We start from the raw sequence: 20,252 nt of genomic DNA, 5'->3' as shown, positions 1-20,252 counted from the left end.
TATAAAATAAAAAATAAAATTATTAAAATTTTTATAAAATATTTTATTTAATTATATAAAATATTTTAAATTTTATTTAATTTATTTAACAATTTTAAAAAATAAATTAAAATTTTTCAAATTAATGGTAAATAAAAATTTAAAATAAATTATTTAAAGATTTTTTATTAAAAAAAAAAAATTAATTTAATTTAATTTTTATTTTATAATTAATATTAAAATAAAATAGTAAAAAAGAATATATATTTTTTATAAAATAAAATTAAAGTAATATATATTATAATAAAAATATTTATTTATTTTTAAAATTATATATTATTAATAATTATATATATTATTAATAAAATTAAAATATTAAATTAAAAAAATATTATATTTATAAAAAAATATAAATTATATTTAAAATTTAAAAAAGATTATAAATTTTATAACGTTTATTTTTAAATTTTTAAAAATTATTATATTATATTAATTAATTTAAATTATTAAATTATAATAATTAAAAAATTTAATAAAAAAGGTGTAAAAACTATATTTTTAAATTATTAAAAAAAATATAATTTTATAATATAAATATTTAAAAAAAAAAAGTTTTTTATTATATCGTACGTTATTTTTTACAAATATATTAAAAATAATAATAAAATTTTTAATTTAAAAAACGTTATTAGATCTTTATTAAACCATATATAAAAATATTTACGTTATAAAAAAATAATTAAAGTATTTAAAATTAATATAAAAAATAAAAATAATAATATTATTAATAAAAATATAATTAATAAAAAAGAAAATTAAATTAAACGCAAATATAAATATTTTAAAAAATTTATATTAAATTTTTATATTTATAAAATATTAAATAAGATAAATAATTTTTTTATAATAATCCTTAATTAAAAAAATAAATTAAATAATTATTTTAATTTTAAAAATTAATATATTAATATTACTATTTATAATAAAAAAGAATTTATAAATAATTTCTTAAAAAAATATAAAAAAATATAAATAAATAACCTTATTTAAAAATATTTTATTAATTTTATAAAATAATATAAAATATTTTAAATAAATAATAATAAATTTACGTTAAAAGAGGTAAAAATAGGTTTTAAATAAGATAAATAGTTTAAAATTATTTATAAAAAAATTTAAAAAAATCTATAATAAAATACGTTTAATTTTATATTATTATATAAAATTATATATAATTATTAAATAAATTTTAAATAAATATTAAAAAAGAAATTCTTATTTAATAAATTATTAAATAAATTTAAGGTATATATTTATATATAAAATTTTATATAATGTAAAAATATAAATTATAATAAAATAAAGATTATAATAATTAAAATAGTTTTATAAAAAATATTAATAATATTAGTTATAACTTTAAATTAATATATTATATAAATTGATTTTATAATAATATATTTTAATAAAAATTTAAAAAAAAATATTTTTATAAAATTTTTTTTGTTTTTAAAAAAATATTTTAACGTATATTTAAATAAAAAAAATAAATATAATTTTAATAAATTAAGAATTATTAAATTAATAAACTTATTATATAAGTTAAAATAGTTTAATATTATATAATAAAAAAAAGTTTAAATAATATTAAAAAAGTTAAGATATATATTAATAAAAATAAATAATATTATTTATATTAATAAAAAAATAAAAAACGTAATAATTTTTTATATTAATAATTTCTTACTATTTAAATTTAATTTTAAATAATTAAAGGTATTAGTAAATAATGTTTAAAAAAACATTTTTATTATTAATCTAAATAATATTAATTAATTTTTGGAAATAAAAATTATAAGATTTATTCCTATTAATAACGTTTATTTCGATTAAAAATAATATATTAAAAAAAAAAAAAAAAATTGCAATATTTTTTAATTTAAAGGCATAAAAAAATATAATTTTTTATAATATAAATAATTATATAAATATAAATAAAATATTTGAATATATATTTTTAATAAATAAAATAAATTTTTTAATTTATTTAATAAAATTTAATATTAATTTTATTACGTTAATTTAAATATAATTTATAAATAATTTTATAGTGGAATATATAGTAAAAATTAAAAAAATAATAAAATATTTATATAATATAATAAAATAATATATATAATATTATATATTTAATAAAAACTATTTGTATTGTAAATTTAATAAAATTGGATTATACGATATAATAAATACTAATTACGTTTTAAATTTAATTATTAAAAAATTAATTATCGATTATATATTTTTTATAATTAGAATATTTGTATTATAATTATTCAAATTATAAATAATTATTATTAAAAATTTAAAAAAATTTAAATATATTATATTTATTATTATTATTACTAATGTAATATAAATTTATAATTTTTTAAAAAAATTAAGGCATATACTCGAAAAATTGGTTATATTATTATATAATAATATAATAGTAATTAATTAATTAAAAAAATTAATAATAAATTATTAAAAACAATATATATAAAAAAATTATTACTATATAAAATAAAAAATAAAAATTAACCATATTATAATATAATATATTAATAAAAAAAAAAATCTAATTAATAGATTTATTAAGTTTTTAAATAAAAAAAAATACCATAAATTTATAAAATTATTAAATTTAAAAAATTAAAAATAATTTTATAATATATTTAAAAAGGCGTATAGGATATATTTGTTTTATAAATAGAAATATGTAATAATAAAAAAATTACGGTGGTTAATCCAAATTCTACTATACTAATAAGGCCATATATAAATACTATATTTTTATAAACCTTAATTATATATATAATAATATACATAAGTATTATTATATTTTATATTCTTTCATTTCCTGTTATTGGTCTGTTGATCCTCTGAATAGCTTGGGTCTGAAGGGTGATGATCCAGCTACCAGAACGATGCTTACTTCAGTTATTAATGAATTCAAAAGTTTAAGTACTTTAGCTCGTCAACCCTATCCAAGTGGAATTGTGTTGTATAATAAACACTAGCCTCCATCGAGTGGTTGCAATATAGCTTTGCCTTAGTATAACTATATCTAACTTCTACTGGGTTAGAGTATTAGATCCATCCGAAATTATCGATTAATTGATCTCTATCCTTCGACATATTAGCTCTGCGATGGATGGCTGATATTCTTAGGTAGTACAGGCTCGGAATGTTCGTCGACCTCCTCGTCAGCCTCCTCGCCAATTCCTCCAATAGCTTTGTTAAATAGCAAGTCCATATCCTCTAACGGTCGACCCTTGGTCTCAGGATAGAAGAGGATGATGATCTAAATTTTATATTAGTATACGGCATTAGAGGAACATTTTTCTAAGGACAGTGAGAGCTTACTGGAATACAGATGACATTGACTGCCATGAAAAAGAAATATATTTTAGAGCCAATTGTGTCGATACCGACAGGCCAAACTTGAGCCACGACAATGGAGCCGATAGCTCCGGCCGACGCAGAGAAATTAAGTCCACGAGCACGAACAGAAGTAGGAAATATCTAGACTTTACGTTAACGTTTCGATATTCAGTTTGAGGGACTGAATAGTTCTCACCTCGGAGCCGTATACCCAAGCTGCTGGACCGAAACCCATGCTATAGCCCAAAGCATAGATGAAAATGAAGACGATACAGACTATATCAGCCGTTCTATTTGTGTTATCCGGATATACTTGACCTAATGCTCCGTTGATCTTGAATCAATACCTGTTAGTCAATGATCTATGGGAACAATAAGAGATATAGTAGATTATATCAACTTACCAACATGCCAAAACCCATTGCGACACATCCTGCCGTCAATGTCACTCTTCGGCCAAGGCGGTCGATGAGGAGCATCTCGATAACTGTCATACCAATTTTAAGGGTTGATTCGATGCCTCCGGCCAGCAGCGTAACGCGGGTAGGAAGGCCGAGCTTAGCGAAGAGTGTCGGCAAATAATACTTCATAGCGGTAGCACCGCACATCTGCGCCATGAACTGAAGTAACGACGCACGCCATAGCCGCTCAAAGAGATTACGATCTCGAAACAAGGACAACCAGTTGGCTTCCCCGGTCGCTCGGTGCGCTTCCACGTCCTCTCGGATGCGCGTCAACTCGGAGTCTATCTCGACCTCGGTAAAACTACCTTCTCGTAACCAGTGTAGCGACCTTTGAGCTTTGTTATAGTGACCGTGTTCAATAAGCCAACGGGGGCTATATCATGTTTATTAGTAACATTGATGGGGTCTAGAAAAAGGCGTATCTTGAGAGAACGACTCACGTCTCGGGGATGAAAGGGAGCCCGACTGCAAAAATGACACAGGGGACCTGTATAACGGCAAGGGAAACTCGCCATGATACGTATATGCCATATTCAGTTGTATTCCAAAATGTCACTCCATATCCAACCCTATAAGTCACTCTTTTAGTTGAACCATCTTAGAATAAGCCCAATAGGTTCTAAATGCTTACCAGAAACCCGTTGCTAGGCCGGCAACAAAACCAACGTGATTTAAGACAACATATTTCCCGCGTTTCCCTGCTGGAGCAACCTCACTGTGATGGAGGAGTTAGCATTAATCCGTGACCGCCTCTGAGTAAGAGAAGAGGGGAGCACCTTTGGTATAGGGGCACTGAAGTTGACAGCATGCCTACTCCAATACCAGATATAATTCGGCCGACTATCATCATAGCGTATGCACCCGAACCAGACGCTCCAGATTCAAAAGCATTGCCGACAGCGACAGTTAATATACCAGCCATGGCTGCGTACCGCCTCCCGAAGAGATCGCTGACCGGATGCGAGATGAAAATATAGCTCAGCCCTACTACGGGTTAGCTTTACTCAACAGCATAGCCTTCAGCTCGTGAAAGCTCTTAGTTTCCAATTCATGAACTATGAAATAGCATATCGTTCAAACTTCTGAAGTGGCATATGATGATGTATCAAGCATATGTAGTAGGGTATAAATGACTTACTGTAGCTTAGTTAGTATATCTAAAAAGGAAAGGATAGATAATAAAGGGTTATAGCCATACCATGTTCCCAAGTAATAGATAGCTGTGATAACTCCCTTTCGCGACGGTGTAAGATGACCCATCGCCTTAAGAAATCCTGGATGAACCAAGACAGATGAGAGGATCCCGACATTGTAGCCCCAGACGAATGAGCCAATCGCAAAGAATATGCATAATAAGTGAAGCCGAATATCAGCTTTTGTCACTGTTACCAACGCCATCGCCACTCCACAAAGTTTATACCGTAGAGGATCCAAAACACAACAAGAAAGACAGCAATATTTAGAGCTATGTAAGACAAGAAGGTGAAAATAGCCAAAACTTGAGAAAGGAGAAAGCGTCTTTCTAGCTTACAATCTAAAAGCCGTAGGGTCAACAACTTATTCAAATCTAAAAAAGTGTAAAATAGTCTGCATCACTCACACCTTCAATAAGTTCAAAGCGCAACCTATAGTACGATGTCGCCCCCCCTCCGCGAGCCAGCAAGCTGACCTTGTTCAGCTGCCTATTCTATATCTACTAGTCTCGCGGAGAGCATACACACACGGCTTACCCATCGTGCTGGGAATATCTCCCGCATCGAAGAAATGCCTGCGTGTCACCCCCGCATTAGCCTGCCATCCAGATTTCAAACCTCAACCATTTTGTCTACGTTCGGTGTTATAATGGTATGATATAGCTGGCGTCGGGGGGGTCTTCCCCAAAAATCTACTGGCGTTTGGGAATGCAAGCCAAGAGTCGCACGTAGCACGGCACCAAATATAGCGTACAGGTAATGAGCGGGACGTACATAGGTAGGTAGTAACTCGGCACCTGGATGTTGTGTGCGCAAGAGGCGGCGAGTATTATTGGATGCGGATAAATTGCATTTGGTAACACCCCGGCCGCTGGGGGATATTTGCCGTTAATACCTAGATAACCCTTGATTCGGAGCTGGACGAGCCTTATGTCTAATTCGGATTGCTGAATCTGGCCTGGGTAATTAAGAGTATGGGGTAGGGAATTATAAAGAGAATAAATAAATAAAGATGACGAGATGATAGACATTTACCCCAAGAGAAGCTCAAACGGAGAGACCTTCCGCGGGATAGATATAAGAGAATAATCGTAACATGTTGTGCTGCTAGGAACACTTGTATGCGTACCTCCTATCTTAGAGATGAGTCGAATAGCTTGGATGTAATACAACAATTTTAATTTTTCTTATTCCTTCTAAAATACACTTATCTAATAGTAGTTAAAACCGAAAGACCTGTTCTATTATAGACAGACATAGAAATGTTTATAAAATTGGTCAAACAATAAGTGGTATTAGAGCTAAGTGGTTTCTTTACCATCCAAACTCTCCAAACGTGAAGATGGGTCGGGATATGCAAGCAACCGAAAGCTTGCTCTCCACGGGAAACGGTAAGTAGTACCTCCTACTTGTAGGAGAGAGAAAGAGAGAAAGATATTATTATAAATAACAAAAACTAATTATATCACCAACCACAAGACCTCGATTCCGAAATCCGAATCGCCGCACACACGGCCCGCGAAAATATCAGGGGCCAGCAAACAACAAACATAGAGGAAACCGCACCGCCGAAGCCTTCGGAAGTTCGATGGCGAGATCTACCTAACAAAGACCAATTATTCATCCTATCCCTCTGTCGTCTATCCGAGCCGCTCTCCAACGTCTGTCTACTACCGTATATATTCTACCTCGTACGCTCCGTCCTCCCACCCGCAGCAACCCCATCATCTCCCGGCGACGACGATGGCCAACCGCAGGAAACTGCCGATGCGGCAGCAGCAGCAGCGGCGGCGCGTATATCCGAGTTCTCCGGCTTGCTCGTAGCCGCGTTTCCGCTTGCGCAGTTTCTCGTGAGTCTGCCGTGGGGCCGACTGTCGGATAAGCATGGGCGACGACTGTCGATCGTAGGCGGGCTTGCGGTGTCCGTGCTGGCGAACGTTGGGTTCGGGTTCTCGCGCTCGTTTGGCGCGCTTCTGTTCTGGAGGATATTGGCGGGCCTCGCGAACGGAAATGTTGGTATAATGCGCACGGTAACGGCTGAAGTTGTGCGCGAACGCAAGTATCAGACTAAGGCTTTTCTCTTGCTGCCTCTGGTGTTTAATGCTGGTATGGTAGCTAGTCTGGCTTTGGGCGGGAGTCTGGCGGAACCTGTTGTTAACTTGGCGTGGCTATTTGGACCGGACGGAGTCTTGAATACGAGCCGGAATCCGGACGGCGTGGCTTGGGCCCTCGAATATCCTTATGCTTTACCTGCGCTCTTGAACGCCGCCATATTAGCTGCGTCTCTAGTTCTAGCCGTAGGTGGTCTAAAAGAAACGCTTCTTGGTAAAGAGGACCAGAGCGATATTGGGCTTAAGATCGGAGCGGCTATTATGCGTTGGACTAGGCGTCTACGGCGAAAGGGAGAAAGACAGGAATACGTGAGGATAGACAGCAGCGAAGATACTTTCCTAGGGCAACCCCAGCAAGAGATCGAGAAACCTATACCGACGATGACAACTATTGGCCGTAAGAATCTTCCTTTCCGGAGTATTTGGACGCGTAGGGTGGTATGCGCATTGGTCTCGTTTGGACTGCTCCCGCTACACAACTCAGCCTTCATGCACATCTTTCCCGTCTATCTAAGTAGTCCCCCGGTCGACAACAGCGAGGCTACGTTTTTCGCCTTTTCAGGTGGTCTAGGACTGCGCTCATCTACTATCGGCATATGGCTTTCGATTTTCGGCGTCGGTGGTATCCTCCTACAGCTCTTTATATATCCACGACTACAGGCGCGCATCGGTACCCGGGGCGTCTTTCGAATCGCGCTGTTTTTATTCCCAGTTACGTACGCCGCGGCACCGTACCTATCGCTACTAGCGGGTAACGGAGAAGATGGAGCTCGCTGGGTTTTCTTAGGATTCGTTGTATGTGCCCAGATTATGGCACGTACTATGGCCATTCCTAGTACTGTGATTCTCTTGACCGAGTCCGCACCCTCGAAGACGGTCCTAGGGACTATACATGGTGCTGGTAATATGCTGGCGAGTCTGGCACGTGCTATTGGGCCCGCCGTAGGTGGTTACGTATTTGCCATGGGCGTCGAGGAGGGCGTTATTGGGCTTGTGTGGTGGTTATACCTGGTAGCTATAGCTCTATCTGCTTTAGCTTGGTCTTATATCATAGAAAAAGACGAGTGTTAAAGCTCGCGTATTGATGAGATAGTCGATAATAAATTGAATTTATGGCATTAAAGGCATTTCGTCCGTTTACTACTAATAGGTTGTACTTCACATGTTGAACTTTAGAATATTACGGCAAATATTTTCGCAAGAGTCAAGTTTATATGATCAATATATTAGGTATTTATTAATAGGACCATAGTCTGCGGTTGCTAAGAAGCTTTATTGGAAGAGCTCAACAGCGTCAAAGATCTATAAATATTCATGTTAGTTCAAATACGATAAGAATAGGACTCGATAAACAATTCTTACAAAATTGGGGTTCAAAAAGGTAGTACCGCTGCTGCCTGAGAGGGAGGTGATCGTGATGGTATTGTCACCTGCAACGAGAGTCCCTGAAGGGATGCTGACATCGTAGACTTCGCCTCGGCCACGGTACGCTCCACGGGTTACACCTCGACTGTCAATCTTTGTCGGTGACGATGGGGCCGCTGCGGTCCACGAGTTAACCTTGGCTTGCGGGCGAGCTCCGCTGAATGATAAAGTGGTTGCGATCCGAAGAGTAGCAGCTCCGGGGGCAGACTTTAGGTTGAATTTAATAGTTACGGGGTTGTTAACAGTCTGGAAGAGTGCCATGGGGAACTGGTTAAGAGACGAGGAACCGACGGTGTAAGTAACCGGCTTCCAAGCTGTCATACGGCTATCGGAGGGGTGCATTCGGAGGAACTTGTCCGCATTAAGGAATCCGGTAGGCTGACCATCGTACTCTCCAATCTTCCAGAGCGACTTACGCGATGTCTCAGTGCTAGCGATGCTCTTCGATGTGGTCTTGCCAGCGCTGACAGAGACGCCAGTTGCGGTGGCAACCTTGTACTCGCCCTGGTATAACACCATCGTGTAGGTACCGGGCTTCATCGCGGGGGACTTGAAAGCACCATTGGACGAAGCGATAGTCCAATATTGAGCTGCGGAGTTGTACCAGTGCACGACGATCTGGAAGCTGCTTGCAACACCTGAAGCGGTGCCGGAGACGTAACCACGGCCAGATTCGGCGACATAGCCGGTGACGCTCAGTCCCGAGAAGAAGGAAGTGTCAATATCGCGGAGTCTGGGGACACCAGATCGCGAAAGGGTCATAACGTAAGGTCCGTGCAGGACGTTGGTTCGGAAGGCTTCAGTCTGGACATGGCCGCTGTTCATATACCAATAGAGGTTAGTAGCCGATCCGGCGTTGTTCGATTCGATATCTCGGAAGAATGGACCGCCGGATGAGGATTCGGGGTGCGGCGCCAACACGCATACGTGAATAACGTCAGAGCCACCGTATACACACTGAGCGTCCTTGTCGATGAAACGAGTGCTGGAATAGAACTTCGATCGTGTCTCTCCGTTTACAACGAATACATCGGAACCCTCCACGGTAGAAGAGCTGCCCGCCGTAGTTGAAACTTTGCCGTAGGGGTACTCTTCGGGCAGTACAGAAGACTTCAGGCGGGCGATAAATCGTAATTCACCTATTGAAGGCTCTTCCTTGATGTAAGTAGCCAAGTATACATTGCTTTCTCCCTCCTTAACTACCATGTAATGCGTCAGGGTCGAGGTGGTGCAGGTCACCTTCACGTAGTTGACGGAACCTATATAGAAAGTAAGTAAGAGTCGAAGGCGTATATATATTTCAGATCTAATAACATACTTGCTGTGACGGATTCAACCTTGACGGTGGCGGAACCGAGACCGGATGATAATTGCGTACCACCCTCAGAAAGCTCAGTGCCACGATACTTGATCGAAGTAATATCGCAACTACCACCGTTCACCGTGAAGATTAAAGGATTGCTTGAACCAGCATCGATAACATAATTGCTGCCGGACTTGGTGAAGCCAAAGGCGGCAAACACCGAAGAGGCGAAAACGCACACGGACAGAAGGAATAAGTGAAGCATCATGTTGGGTCTATTATCTCGGGATGCAAGACTTAGACCAAGCAACAGCTACAGCTACAAGGGAGCAAAGCAAATCGCAACGAAGGAGGCTCCAATGTAGACCGGGGAGATTGACTAACTTATAGCTAGATCTATAAATTACTATTATTAATTATTACTCGCATATGAGATATATATCTTAGGATATACTAGTCCCCTCCCCTTAAAAATGCGCAAAAATACAAAACGCACTTGAATTATCTCGGTTTAGTCCAAGACCGAGGCGAAACCCTTGAATGATACACGGCCATAATTGCAAGATCTTGACGATTTTGACGGAATTAGCCATGTACATATGCGTGGAGAAGAAGAAAAAAGGAACAGGGTATCATTAAGGCGAAGGACCTCAAGCGGTTCCTGGCAGGTGATGTGCCGGCGGATTAGACAAATCGAGAAGACGGAGCAACGCTACGGGGTACGCAAAGGTCGATTTTACGCATAAAGGGACGGGATTAATGTTAGAAACCGGGCAACGCGTCCGATGGGCACATCATGATTGACGGGATTATTTAACACGAGATGCGTAAGGTAAGGTGCTGAATTAGTGTAGTTATTGGTAAAGAGAACAAGTTCATCTAATCTAGATTCTCATAGATCTATTTTGGAAGCTCGATTAACTCTAGAACATGATCATCCCGCCGGGAGCATAGATTGGATTATATTTCAAGATTAAATGGAGAAAATGGAGAAAAAAGACTGACTATTAGAACTAACTAACGATATCACTAGACGTAGAATTAGACGAACTACTAACGTTAGCCAATGCATTAACCTAACCTAACCTAAGCAATTGGCAATCTAGGAGGTAAAAGACCCTATTATTTTATTATGGAGAGCTATGTATGAGCTGAGCGCATGGACTGGACTTTTGGGTTGTTGTCCTCGTGTCGTGATGGCGTCCACAATGACGGAAATGAAAGGGTTTCGAAAGTGGAGAAGTTAAGAAGCAATGACTTTCAGGGGGAAAATACTTAGAAAGGGGGGGGAGAGAGGTAGCCACAAAGATTGAAAAGCCACAATGTGAGGTCGTTACTTAAATAGGGAGTTGGATCTTTACCTCTTCTCTCTCGACACGACACGACACGACACCTCGCAGCCCAGCCCTACATTATATATTATCCTACATACACCACCATCATAGTTGTACGCGGATACATACACCTGCTTATTATTAATATATGTAAGGGGTAAGCCCGTTTCATTCATGAATCTGAAGATCACTTGACCGCGATTGGACCGTAGTCGATATAAATAACTCTTTTCGCTATTAACCTTCCCAAATCGTGACGCGGGGTGTGCGAGCGTCAGCGAATAAAAAGTCATTCATCCATCTACTTCGACAAATCTCAAAAAAGTTCGAAATCAAGCATTTTTGCTAACCCTAATATGTACCTATGCTTGGATGCGGCTGATCGAAGGAGTGGGCCACTGTACTCAAAACATTACAAGCTAAACAACCCAAGAACTACTTAAGATACAGTAGATAGGATGTCGATTTAGTATGTATGAGAAGCTCTATTTCTATCCTATTTCTATCCTTCACTCTCGGTATTTATTACTAAAAATAGACGATGGTTGCGATATATCATGATTCTAATAATGATTCATGAACGAGTCGCGATTATATACCTAACATAGAACCTACAACGAATAGGGATTGGTATTTTCTCAATATTTTCAATGTAAAAATACATACTTTAACACTGTATATCCTACACCATGCAATATATCGCGAAGAGCCCCATTAAGCTAGTAGCTATCAGGAGCAACTGGTGCCGAGCTGAGCTACTAAAATCCTTCGTTGTTTAAACATCGTGTGGTTCTACCCTTACCTACCCTTACCTTATCCGTTCATAGCCTGACTATTCCCAGTGAAGTGATGCAATAGCCAATAGCCAATAACCAAAAACGTAAATAGAATAAGCGATAAATGTTATTTATGTGGATATACATTGGGTAGTTAGTAGAAAATACGACTATTGCTTTCGCCAGACCGTTCTTCTCACATAAACTTAGCAATAGCTATCTCTCTTTTGAGAATTTATGAAGCTTCCATCTTACTCATATCAATATATTCTGGTTTATACGATACGATTATGTCTTCCGTCGAGACTTTTACGAAGTAAAGCTTATATTCTACAGGTGAAAGTTGGCGGCACGAGGGGACGGTGATGGCATCAGCAACATCGAATCGCTAAGTTCATAGCGGCCAATGTCGGTGTATTCCCGCAGTCCACCCCCCCTTCCCCCCGGCACGGTAGCCCTGAACATAGCCCGCCTCGCAATGTCACCTTAGCTGAAGCAGGAGCTGAATCCAAATTTAGGACATACATATAAAATACTGCATTCATAAATAAATACATATATTTATATAAATATATATATATCGTCACAAACCCCGGGTTTTGATAGTTGTTGATCATTTCCTTACAGCAACAACAACAATAATAATATCGTCTCTTCTTTTTCTTCATATTGGTAATCTAGTATCTTGCAAGCTGAGTGTTTTATTTCTTTTTGAAAATGCGTCTAAACATCGCGGCAGCAGTTGCGCTGCTCGCCAACAGCGCAGTCGGCGTGGCTCTCCCGAGACAAGGCAGCGGCCGTCAAGTCTTTGCTCATTACATGGTGGGTTTGACGAGCGGACAGTCCCAGGACCAATGGCAGAAGGACATTACGGAAGCCAAGTCGGCAGGCATCGACGGCTTCGCCCTGAACATCGGATCGGCCGACTCGTGGAACGGCGAGCAGTTACAGTTGGCGTACGATACCGCCGCAGCCAACGGCTTCAGTCTGTTTCTGTCTTTCGACATGGCTGCTAGCTCCTGGAATACCGACCAGGTCATTGCGCTCGTCAACCAGTACAAGGATGCTGGTAGTCAGCTCAAGGTCAACGGAAAGCCATTCGTCTCGACTTTCGAGGGGCCTGACTGGGCTGACAACTGGGCCAACGTGCGCTCCTCTACGGGAGACATCTTTTGTAAGTGAATCATAATATTCAATAGTGTGATGATTCTCTGCCGGTGTATATTTGCTAATTTGAAATGGTATAGTGGTTCCCGACTGGTCTTCACTAGGTGCCGCTGGCGTCGGAAGCAAGCTCGACAAGATTGATGGTGCTTGTAAGTGATCTCTTCCACTTACCCACTAGCAATTACTTTGGTAGCTTACACGGTATAGTCAACTGGGGTGCGTGGCCGAACGCGAACGAAAACTCGATGAACACCGGCAACGATATTGCCTATAAGTCGTCTCTTCAGGGCAAGGCGTACATGATGGGTGTCAGCCCTTACTTCTATACTGGTATGAGTGGAAACTTATCTGGGCATAGACCCGACTCAGTTAAAGCTTGGGAACTAATTTAAACATAGATCTCCCTCAATACAACAAGAACTGGTATTCATCCAGCGACTCCCTTTGGTATGACCGTTGGGCACAAGCCTTGGAGATTCAGCCAGAATACATCGAGATTATTACCTGTAAGCATATCGCGTCTGCCAACAACTGAGGTTTCTTAGCAAGAGGCTGATTTGAATAGGGAACGACTACGGCGAGTCCAGCTACATCAACGACCCGATCGCAGCCCAGATCGTGAGCGGTGCTGAGAGTTATATCAACGGCTTCGGACACTCAGCTTTCCGTTTCGTATTGCCTTACTTCATCAGCGCCTACAAGGCTGGTAACGCAGATGTTGCCCTGCCGTCCGAGGGAGCCGTCGCATGGTACCGAACTACGCCCGCTACTATCTGCGGTGATGGCGGTAAGGAATAATCATATTCGTTGTTACTTGACGACATGTGCTAACATTTATTCGTAGGTACCGTCTGGGGCCAGGGCGGAGGTGCTTCGGCAGCAGGCGGAACGCAGGATGTTATTTCGGTTATTGCGCTATCTAACTCCTCCAAGGATATCACTATTTCTATCGGAGGCGCAAGCCAATCCGTAAGCCCATCGCGTTCCGTCGGTAAGGCTTATTTCTACCAAGTTCCCTTCGATGGAAAGACCGGTGCCGTCACTGTCACCATCGATGGCAAATCAACGACGGGACCCGAAATCTCGAACAACTGTCCCGCTACAGGACATGTAAGTCCCTTTAGTTAAAACGAAGTCATTCGAACATGCTTAACTAATAATCGAATAGGTCAACTTCAACTCCGTTGCGATCCAACTATAAGAGTTTCGTTTTGAGAGCGTACCGGCGCGAGCTTATGGCATTTTGTCTGCATTTTATCTGCATTAGATTTCGTGATATATTCTCTTCTTGTTTTGGGAAAAGTTCCTTTTCGAGCCCGTCTTGACGAGCAATGTATATATTCTTTTCAGCATGTATATCAATAGTGATACAAGTCCTTAGTCTGGTTTTTTAATACCGACTTGGAATTTTTCTGCCCATTCCGTAAACTCGTCTCTCTGGCCATCCCACGGCTTCATTAACATTTCTGATGCGGCAAATGCATCAAAGAAGCAAGAGTCCATTGTACGATCTATAGAGTTGCGATCTAACTCATAAAAGGCACAAGCGACCTCGCCAAATCGATGTGGTAGTCTTTTTAATATGGGGAATACCTCATCAAGGCGTTTTGTGACTGATAATTGCGTTGTCGTCGTGGGTAATGGTGGAATTAATTTCAGCCGCCTCTTAATGATAGCCGTATAGAGCAAAGTGGTCAACCGTAGTCGCTTCATGCAGGATTCAAGCCGGTCTCGGATTTTGTCTGGGTCGCCCCTTGGAATGTGGCGAGGATTCATAAGATCGTCGAGCATCTCCTGTGTCGAGATGTGTGTGTTTTGTATTTGGTCTGTGACGCTATTAACTCCGCCATCTTCCGCTTCGTCGGCATCGCTATCGTCATCTTCATCTTCATCAACCTCTTCACTATATTCCTTGAGCTCCTCAAGGATGTCCTGTAGCGTATCCCTATACTCTTCAACCTTTTTGACAAGTAATCCAGCAATTCCTAGCTTCTTCAGCAAGATTACGTCGTCGCAAGCAGCCCAGATAACACCTGTGGCGGCCAAGCTACCTCTGTCCCCCTTAGTCCCGTTTTTCTGTGTACCAGCCAGGATCTTCCCGTCTTGAGGTATGATTCCTATAAGACTCTTTAGCTCCTTTAGTACACGATAGCATCGCCATGCGAGATCTTGGCGGGCTACTAAGGTGTACTTGTCGGCATCGCACATCTGAACGGCAGAAGCCAGAGCTGGTATTGGACCTGCGACTAGCTCGCGGAGGACTTTGGATATAGCGGAGGGCGTGAACGGCTCATTTATAATGAGAAGAGATAGTTTGGTTGTATGGGCCTTTATTAGGGTCGCTGAGTCGTGGGCTAAGGATAGAGGATCGATTGACTCAGGAGTCGACGACGATGATGACGATGGCGGGGTAATAGTAGTAGTAATATTTGTTGTTGAAGGGACTTCGTTTACGGCTATCGAATGGAGAAGGGCTTCAAGTTGCGATATAAGATTTGTTGCGGATTGAACTGTAGATTTTAAAGCCTCAAGGGCATCGCTGGCTATACTGTTTGTCGCCATGCTCCTTCGAATTCGTTTGTTGGACAAAATGTAAATGTAAATGTTAATTAAATTCTCGATTTTTTTTTTCTTTTCTTCTTAACCTTAAGCGCGACTGCGGGACAAATAAGAAGGCGGGGTTCTATGCATTTATTTAGCTTTAATTAGGTAGTTGCCAGCTGACTTTTAGTCTCACAACTGGCAGAATCCTATATCGTGTATCTTGTACCTATCTTATACATGGAAGGTTCTTATTTCCATCACTTGTATTTCGTAAGGTACCTCCCAACATGATCTCATACGAAAGTATACAACTTCCATCTTTCCCCTTAAATCAAGAATTCCGAAAATATATTTTGTATAACACTAGATCCTCTTAAGGACCACAATGCTAGTGAAGTTTTCTACATGCCACTTGAGGCATACCTAAGACTAAACATACCTAGCGTTGATAAATACCAAGTCGATTATGTATGACGAATCTTTACGTCGTTTTTATTTCCATATGTTCGAATCATCATGGGCGCTCAGTAAGCACTTGATAGTACAGAATTGATATATGATATATTAATGATAAGCTAGGTATTGAAAATGTCTTCTTTTATTTATAATCTTGAGTAATTTAAGGTGTTCGTCTTATTAACTACCTCTATATATACCTCCATATATACCTCTATATATCTCATGATCTCCTTTCCTTAGGTTTGCCTATAACCTTTGCAGTTGTGAATTATTCTCCAAGATGCAGCCTGATATCCCCCAGCGTGAGGCCACTCACAATATCCAGGTCGGTACCTGGACAGACAATCAATTGTAATAAGTATTTCCTAACTAGAACTTACTAGCCTAGCGATGAGTGGAAGCTCGAGCAGGGCTTAGCAGGAGTAGAGTTGCATATGCTTGACCAAACGAAGCATAACGAGGTCAACGGCGATGCTACAGATTGGGAACGAGCAATCCAGCCAATTACGAAAAAGTTCGATAGTAAACTAGCTGTCGACGAATTAGTGGGCTGGGATGGGTAAGTTTATAGTTCCTCTAAATCTGGGGAAGAAAGTTGATCTGACCATATAAGTTATGTTGAATGGGAAGACTACCCGGATAAGAAGCGTAGGGCACATGAGATTCTCGTCTCTCAAACTTTCCCTCCGCCACCCGAATTCCAGTTGGCACCCATTCCTGGTACCAATCCAGTTCTTGAAGGCATGCTCTGCTCTATCTTCATATAATCCTATCACACTAATACGCTAGTATTTTTCGTTCGATAGGAATCCGCTGGAAACTATGGCATCGAGCCATTGGCGGCCGTCTAGCAGTAGTCCCAGAAGAATCCTGGGCTATTGTACTGAAAGAAAAGTCACCGGATATGCTGCATCTCCTCCAGTTCCCATACAATGGAGAACCACCTAAAAAGCTCGTAACTGCTCAGCCGGTTACACCGAATCCTCTGCACTTTATCCGCAATCACGGTGGCATCCCGTCTATCGATCCGTCTGCATGGTTCCTCCGTCTGGGCGGCCTGGTAAAGACACCTCAGAAGCTAACGTTGTCAGACCTTCAGGATGAGAGCCGGTTTCCACGCATGGAGAGGTTAGTAACTATTCAATGCAGCGGTACACGGCGCATCGAGCAGATAAGCTTGTACGCTGGCGAAGGAGACGAAATGATCAATGCTCCTTGGGCAGAGGGAGCTATCGGGACAGCAAAATACGTGGGGGTGTCACTTAAGAAGGTGATAAAACATTGCGGCGGGCTTGAAGATGGCGCGAAGCATCTAGAGCTCGTTGGTGCCGATACGTACTTCAAAACGAACGAGGTCATGAACTACGCCATCAGCGTACCTTATTCCAAGGTTAAATCTCATGAGGTTATGCTCGTTTGGGAAATGAATGGCGAGCCTCTTCCCAAGATCCACGGCGCACCGGTTAGGGCGGTGGTGATGGGCTATATAGGTGCCAGAAGTGTCAAGTGGCTATATCGCATAAACGCAATATCGGAACCGACGAAAGCCCCGGTGCAGAGCAGAGAGTACTTATACTTCAACCAGCAAGTGGGCAAGCATAACCAACGCTGGATTGATGGAATTCAGATACAAGAAATGCCCGTGAGCAGCGCTATCATGTCGCCTTGGAATAAACAGGTCGTACTACACGACGGGAAAATTGAAGTTAAAGGATGGGCATACTCAGGGGGTGGCCGTTGGCCCGAGCGAGTTGAGGTCAGCGCCGACGGTGGATTCTCGTGGTATGCCGTACCGACGGAAAATCTAAGCCCTAAGCATAAATTCGCCTGGCGTATATGGCACACGTGGTTGCCTTGCGATGTTGAGGGATGGATAGAGATTGTAGTACGGTGTTGGGATAACAGCCTTAACACACAACCGACCGAGGTTAGGAATACATGGAACTGGGGTCTGCATGTGACGAGCAGCGCTCATCGTATCAGAGTATACAGCGTGAACAATACCAAGGAAAAGACAAGAGAGAGGCTGGAAGAATTTGAAAAACGAGGTATGTCGTTCATACCTATTACACGACCGACCGAGTTTCCTCATATGACTTGGGAGGAGTATGAGGAGTATTTTAGAAAGAATGGACCTAGAGATGTGGACGAGTAGCGTGATTCTAGGTAGCTTGGTATCTAGGTGTTTAATACATGTTTGACACATGTAATGATTATAGATTCGATATGATGTTGAACTTATATATCGTTACTTTAAAGAATGACCTTGAGCCCTGGTAATATAATCGATGGATGGGTAAATGGAGGGCACATGACGTTGAAAATGAAAGCTTGTGATTAGCTGTCGATAAGGGAGGCTCGTCAGGCGGGATGGTTAACCAAAGAATCTTGGACATATATGATAACTGGTGGCTGCTTTGCTGCTTTCTGCGTAGACTACTTAGGTAGGTTAGGTAGGTAGTTACGTATAAATCGAGATGGTGTTCCCCAATATACGCGATGCTAAGTCGTGTGAGAGATGAATGGTTGAAAGAGCTTGGCACCGGCAATTCTTATTAGAATGACATCTAGATAAACGGGATTTATCCTAGGATACCGGCAGTAAATGTGCATTAGGTATATTAACTAAGTGAAAAGGTATAGACTTATAGTTTCATACACGTAGTAGTTATTAAATTGAAAATTATAACGATGCTATCCAGTAACTTGACAGAGTAAAAAGGTTGTTGAAATGGGAAAGGGACGAGCCTTATGCATGTGCCTTAAAGTTTATGTCGTGTGGTCAATTCCGAGTCTAGCTTAATCTATCTGTAGCTACCTAATGTATCTTTTGTATTATCTAAGAAGCTCGATTCGACTATCGAGACAATTGAACTTAGCACTATTGTGATTTTTCGCGGGGGGTATGTGGGGCTACTAAATGATACATTCAGGTACCAACTGTACCTAACCTAAAAGTACCGAGGAAAGTGCGGTACCTCCTTAGTAACCTATAGTAAAAGTACGAAATACATCGACAACAATCGCGCACCCCCCCACCTCCAAACATTACTTCATCATAAACCATTTCCAAGTTCGCCTTTTCATTCAGTTATCCTCGGAGTCGGATCATTTATTCTATTACCTTTTAGTTGGCTACCTAGGACGGCGTAGTGGAAAATAGGTCTAGCGTGACTATTTTTCAATGCTCAGTTCAAGATATAATCTAACACTTTTGATCATTCGTTTTTCTTTTCCTTAAGAGGGAATAAAGAGGTGACCGAAACCGAAGCCTTCGTTCGTTCCCCCAGCTTAGACAATCTCACAAATCTTCCGAAGTCCAGACAAGAGAGCCGACAAGAGAGCCCAAGAGTTCCAGCTCTTACCTAGCGCGTCACACGACAGTCATTTACGGGACTTTAAACCTAGCGATAACCGACTTGTCTTAAGGTCTAAAGTCTAAGGTCTAAGGTCTTCTTGGTCGACATCTCCAAGCCAAGCTAAAAAGGTAACCAGTTCAGCCCAGCCCAGTCCAGCCAACCCTGTGCCTAGAATATATCCTACAATACACACCCGCGCATTCATCTATACACATTCCTGGGGTCCCCGTCCAATATCGACGCCTATCTATCATTCGTTCGATATTCAGCCATTGTTTGCTACACCAACACATAGAGTCGAATCAGTTGTTGAATCCTAGTTCAGTGACGCATCAAAAAGTCTTTGGTATCCTCGAACGGTTTCCTAGTCAATATTACTGGATACTCTCGAAATCATGCGTTGCTAGTACTACCACTGACGACATCCACCTTTGGCTTGGAAGTAGGCTGACTTTCGTCCTGGCGTATGTATTTGTGATGGCCGTCAGCCCACAGACCAGCTATCTGCGTGTCTCTTTCTGCTTACCATATTTTATCTCTAGAGCTATATCCTAACAGTTCGATAGGATAGTATATGATAAATCCCATCCTACTTATTTGCAATCATCAATTGCAATATTAATATACGGACGAGATTTCGCGGGTTTTCAACTTCCTCATCAGTCCAATACTCAACATTCTGCATGCCGATAAACTAAGCCCCCGCTGGTCATTT

At 40.0% G+C, this 20,252-nt stretch overlaps 5 protein-coding genes across 5 annotated transcripts; 3 read left to right on the top strand and 2 right to left on the bottom strand.

The window, feature by feature from the left end:
* Nucleotides 1-6,401: 6,401 nt before the first annotated feature.
* On the top strand, nucleotides 6,402-8,241 carry GL218_00989 (uncharacterized protein; the record flags this gene model as incomplete). The annotated part of the gene is made up of 2 exons (XM_033577436.1): nucleotides 6,402-6,450; nucleotides 6,539-8,241. The coding sequence occupies 2 exons, from the start codon at nucleotides 6,402-6,404 to the stop codon at nucleotides 8,239-8,241; spliced, it is 1,752 nt and encodes a 583-aa protein (XP_033438622.1).
* A 201-nt stretch (nucleotides 8,242-8,442) lies between these two features.
* Nucleotides 8,443-10,166, bottom strand: GL218_00988 (putative rhamnogalacturonase; the record flags this gene model as incomplete). Its single annotated transcript, XM_033577435.1, has 3 exons — nucleotides 8,443-8,472; nucleotides 8,533-9,854; nucleotides 9,914-10,166. The coding sequence occupies 3 exons, from the start codon at nucleotides 10,164-10,166 to the stop codon at nucleotides 8,443-8,445; spliced, it is 1,605 nt and encodes a 534-aa protein (XP_033438623.1).
* Nucleotides 10,167-12,725: 2,559 nt separating this feature from the next.
* GL218_00987 (Glucan endo-1,3-alpha-glucosidase agn1) lies at nucleotides 12,726-14,376 on the top strand (the record flags this gene model as incomplete). Its single annotated transcript, XM_033577434.1, has 7 exons — nucleotides 12,726-13,182; nucleotides 13,256-13,324; nucleotides 13,383-13,505; nucleotides 13,574-13,681; nucleotides 13,741-13,962; nucleotides 14,020-14,285; nucleotides 14,344-14,376. The coding sequence occupies 7 exons, from the start codon at nucleotides 12,726-12,728 to the stop codon at nucleotides 14,374-14,376; spliced, it is 1,278 nt and encodes a 425-aa protein (XP_033438626.1).
* Nucleotides 14,377-14,552: 176 nt separating this feature from the next.
* On the bottom strand, nucleotides 14,553-15,737 carry GL218_00986 (uncharacterized protein; the record flags this gene model as incomplete). The annotated part of the gene is made up of 1 exon (XM_033577433.1): nucleotides 14,553-15,737. One exon carries the CDS (start codon nucleotides 15,735-15,737, stop codon nucleotides 14,553-14,555), a length of 1,185 nt encoding a protein of 394 aa, XP_033438627.1.
* A 721-nt stretch (nucleotides 15,738-16,458) lies between these two features.
* On the top strand, nucleotides 16,459-18,333 carry GL218_00985 (Sulfite oxidase, mitochondrial; the record flags this gene model as incomplete). Its single annotated transcript, XM_033577432.1, has 4 exons — nucleotides 16,459-16,503; nucleotides 16,562-16,737; nucleotides 16,792-16,919; nucleotides 16,985-18,333. The coding sequence occupies 4 exons, from the start codon at nucleotides 16,459-16,461 to the stop codon at nucleotides 18,331-18,333; spliced, it is 1,698 nt and encodes a 565-aa protein (XP_033438624.1).
* Nucleotides 18,334-20,252: the final 1,919 nt, after the last annotated feature.

The sequence above is a fragment of the Daldinia childiae genome (genome assembly GCF_008694065.1).
Source record: "Daldinia childiae strain JS-1345 chromosome Unknown Scaffold2, whole genome shotgun sequence".
Lineage (NCBI taxonomy): Eukaryota > Fungi > Ascomycota > Sordariomycetes > Xylariales > Hypoxylaceae > Daldinia > Daldinia childiae.
The sequence above is the reverse complement of the archived record's forward strand: the minus strand, read 5'-3'. Positions and strand labels throughout refer to the sequence as shown.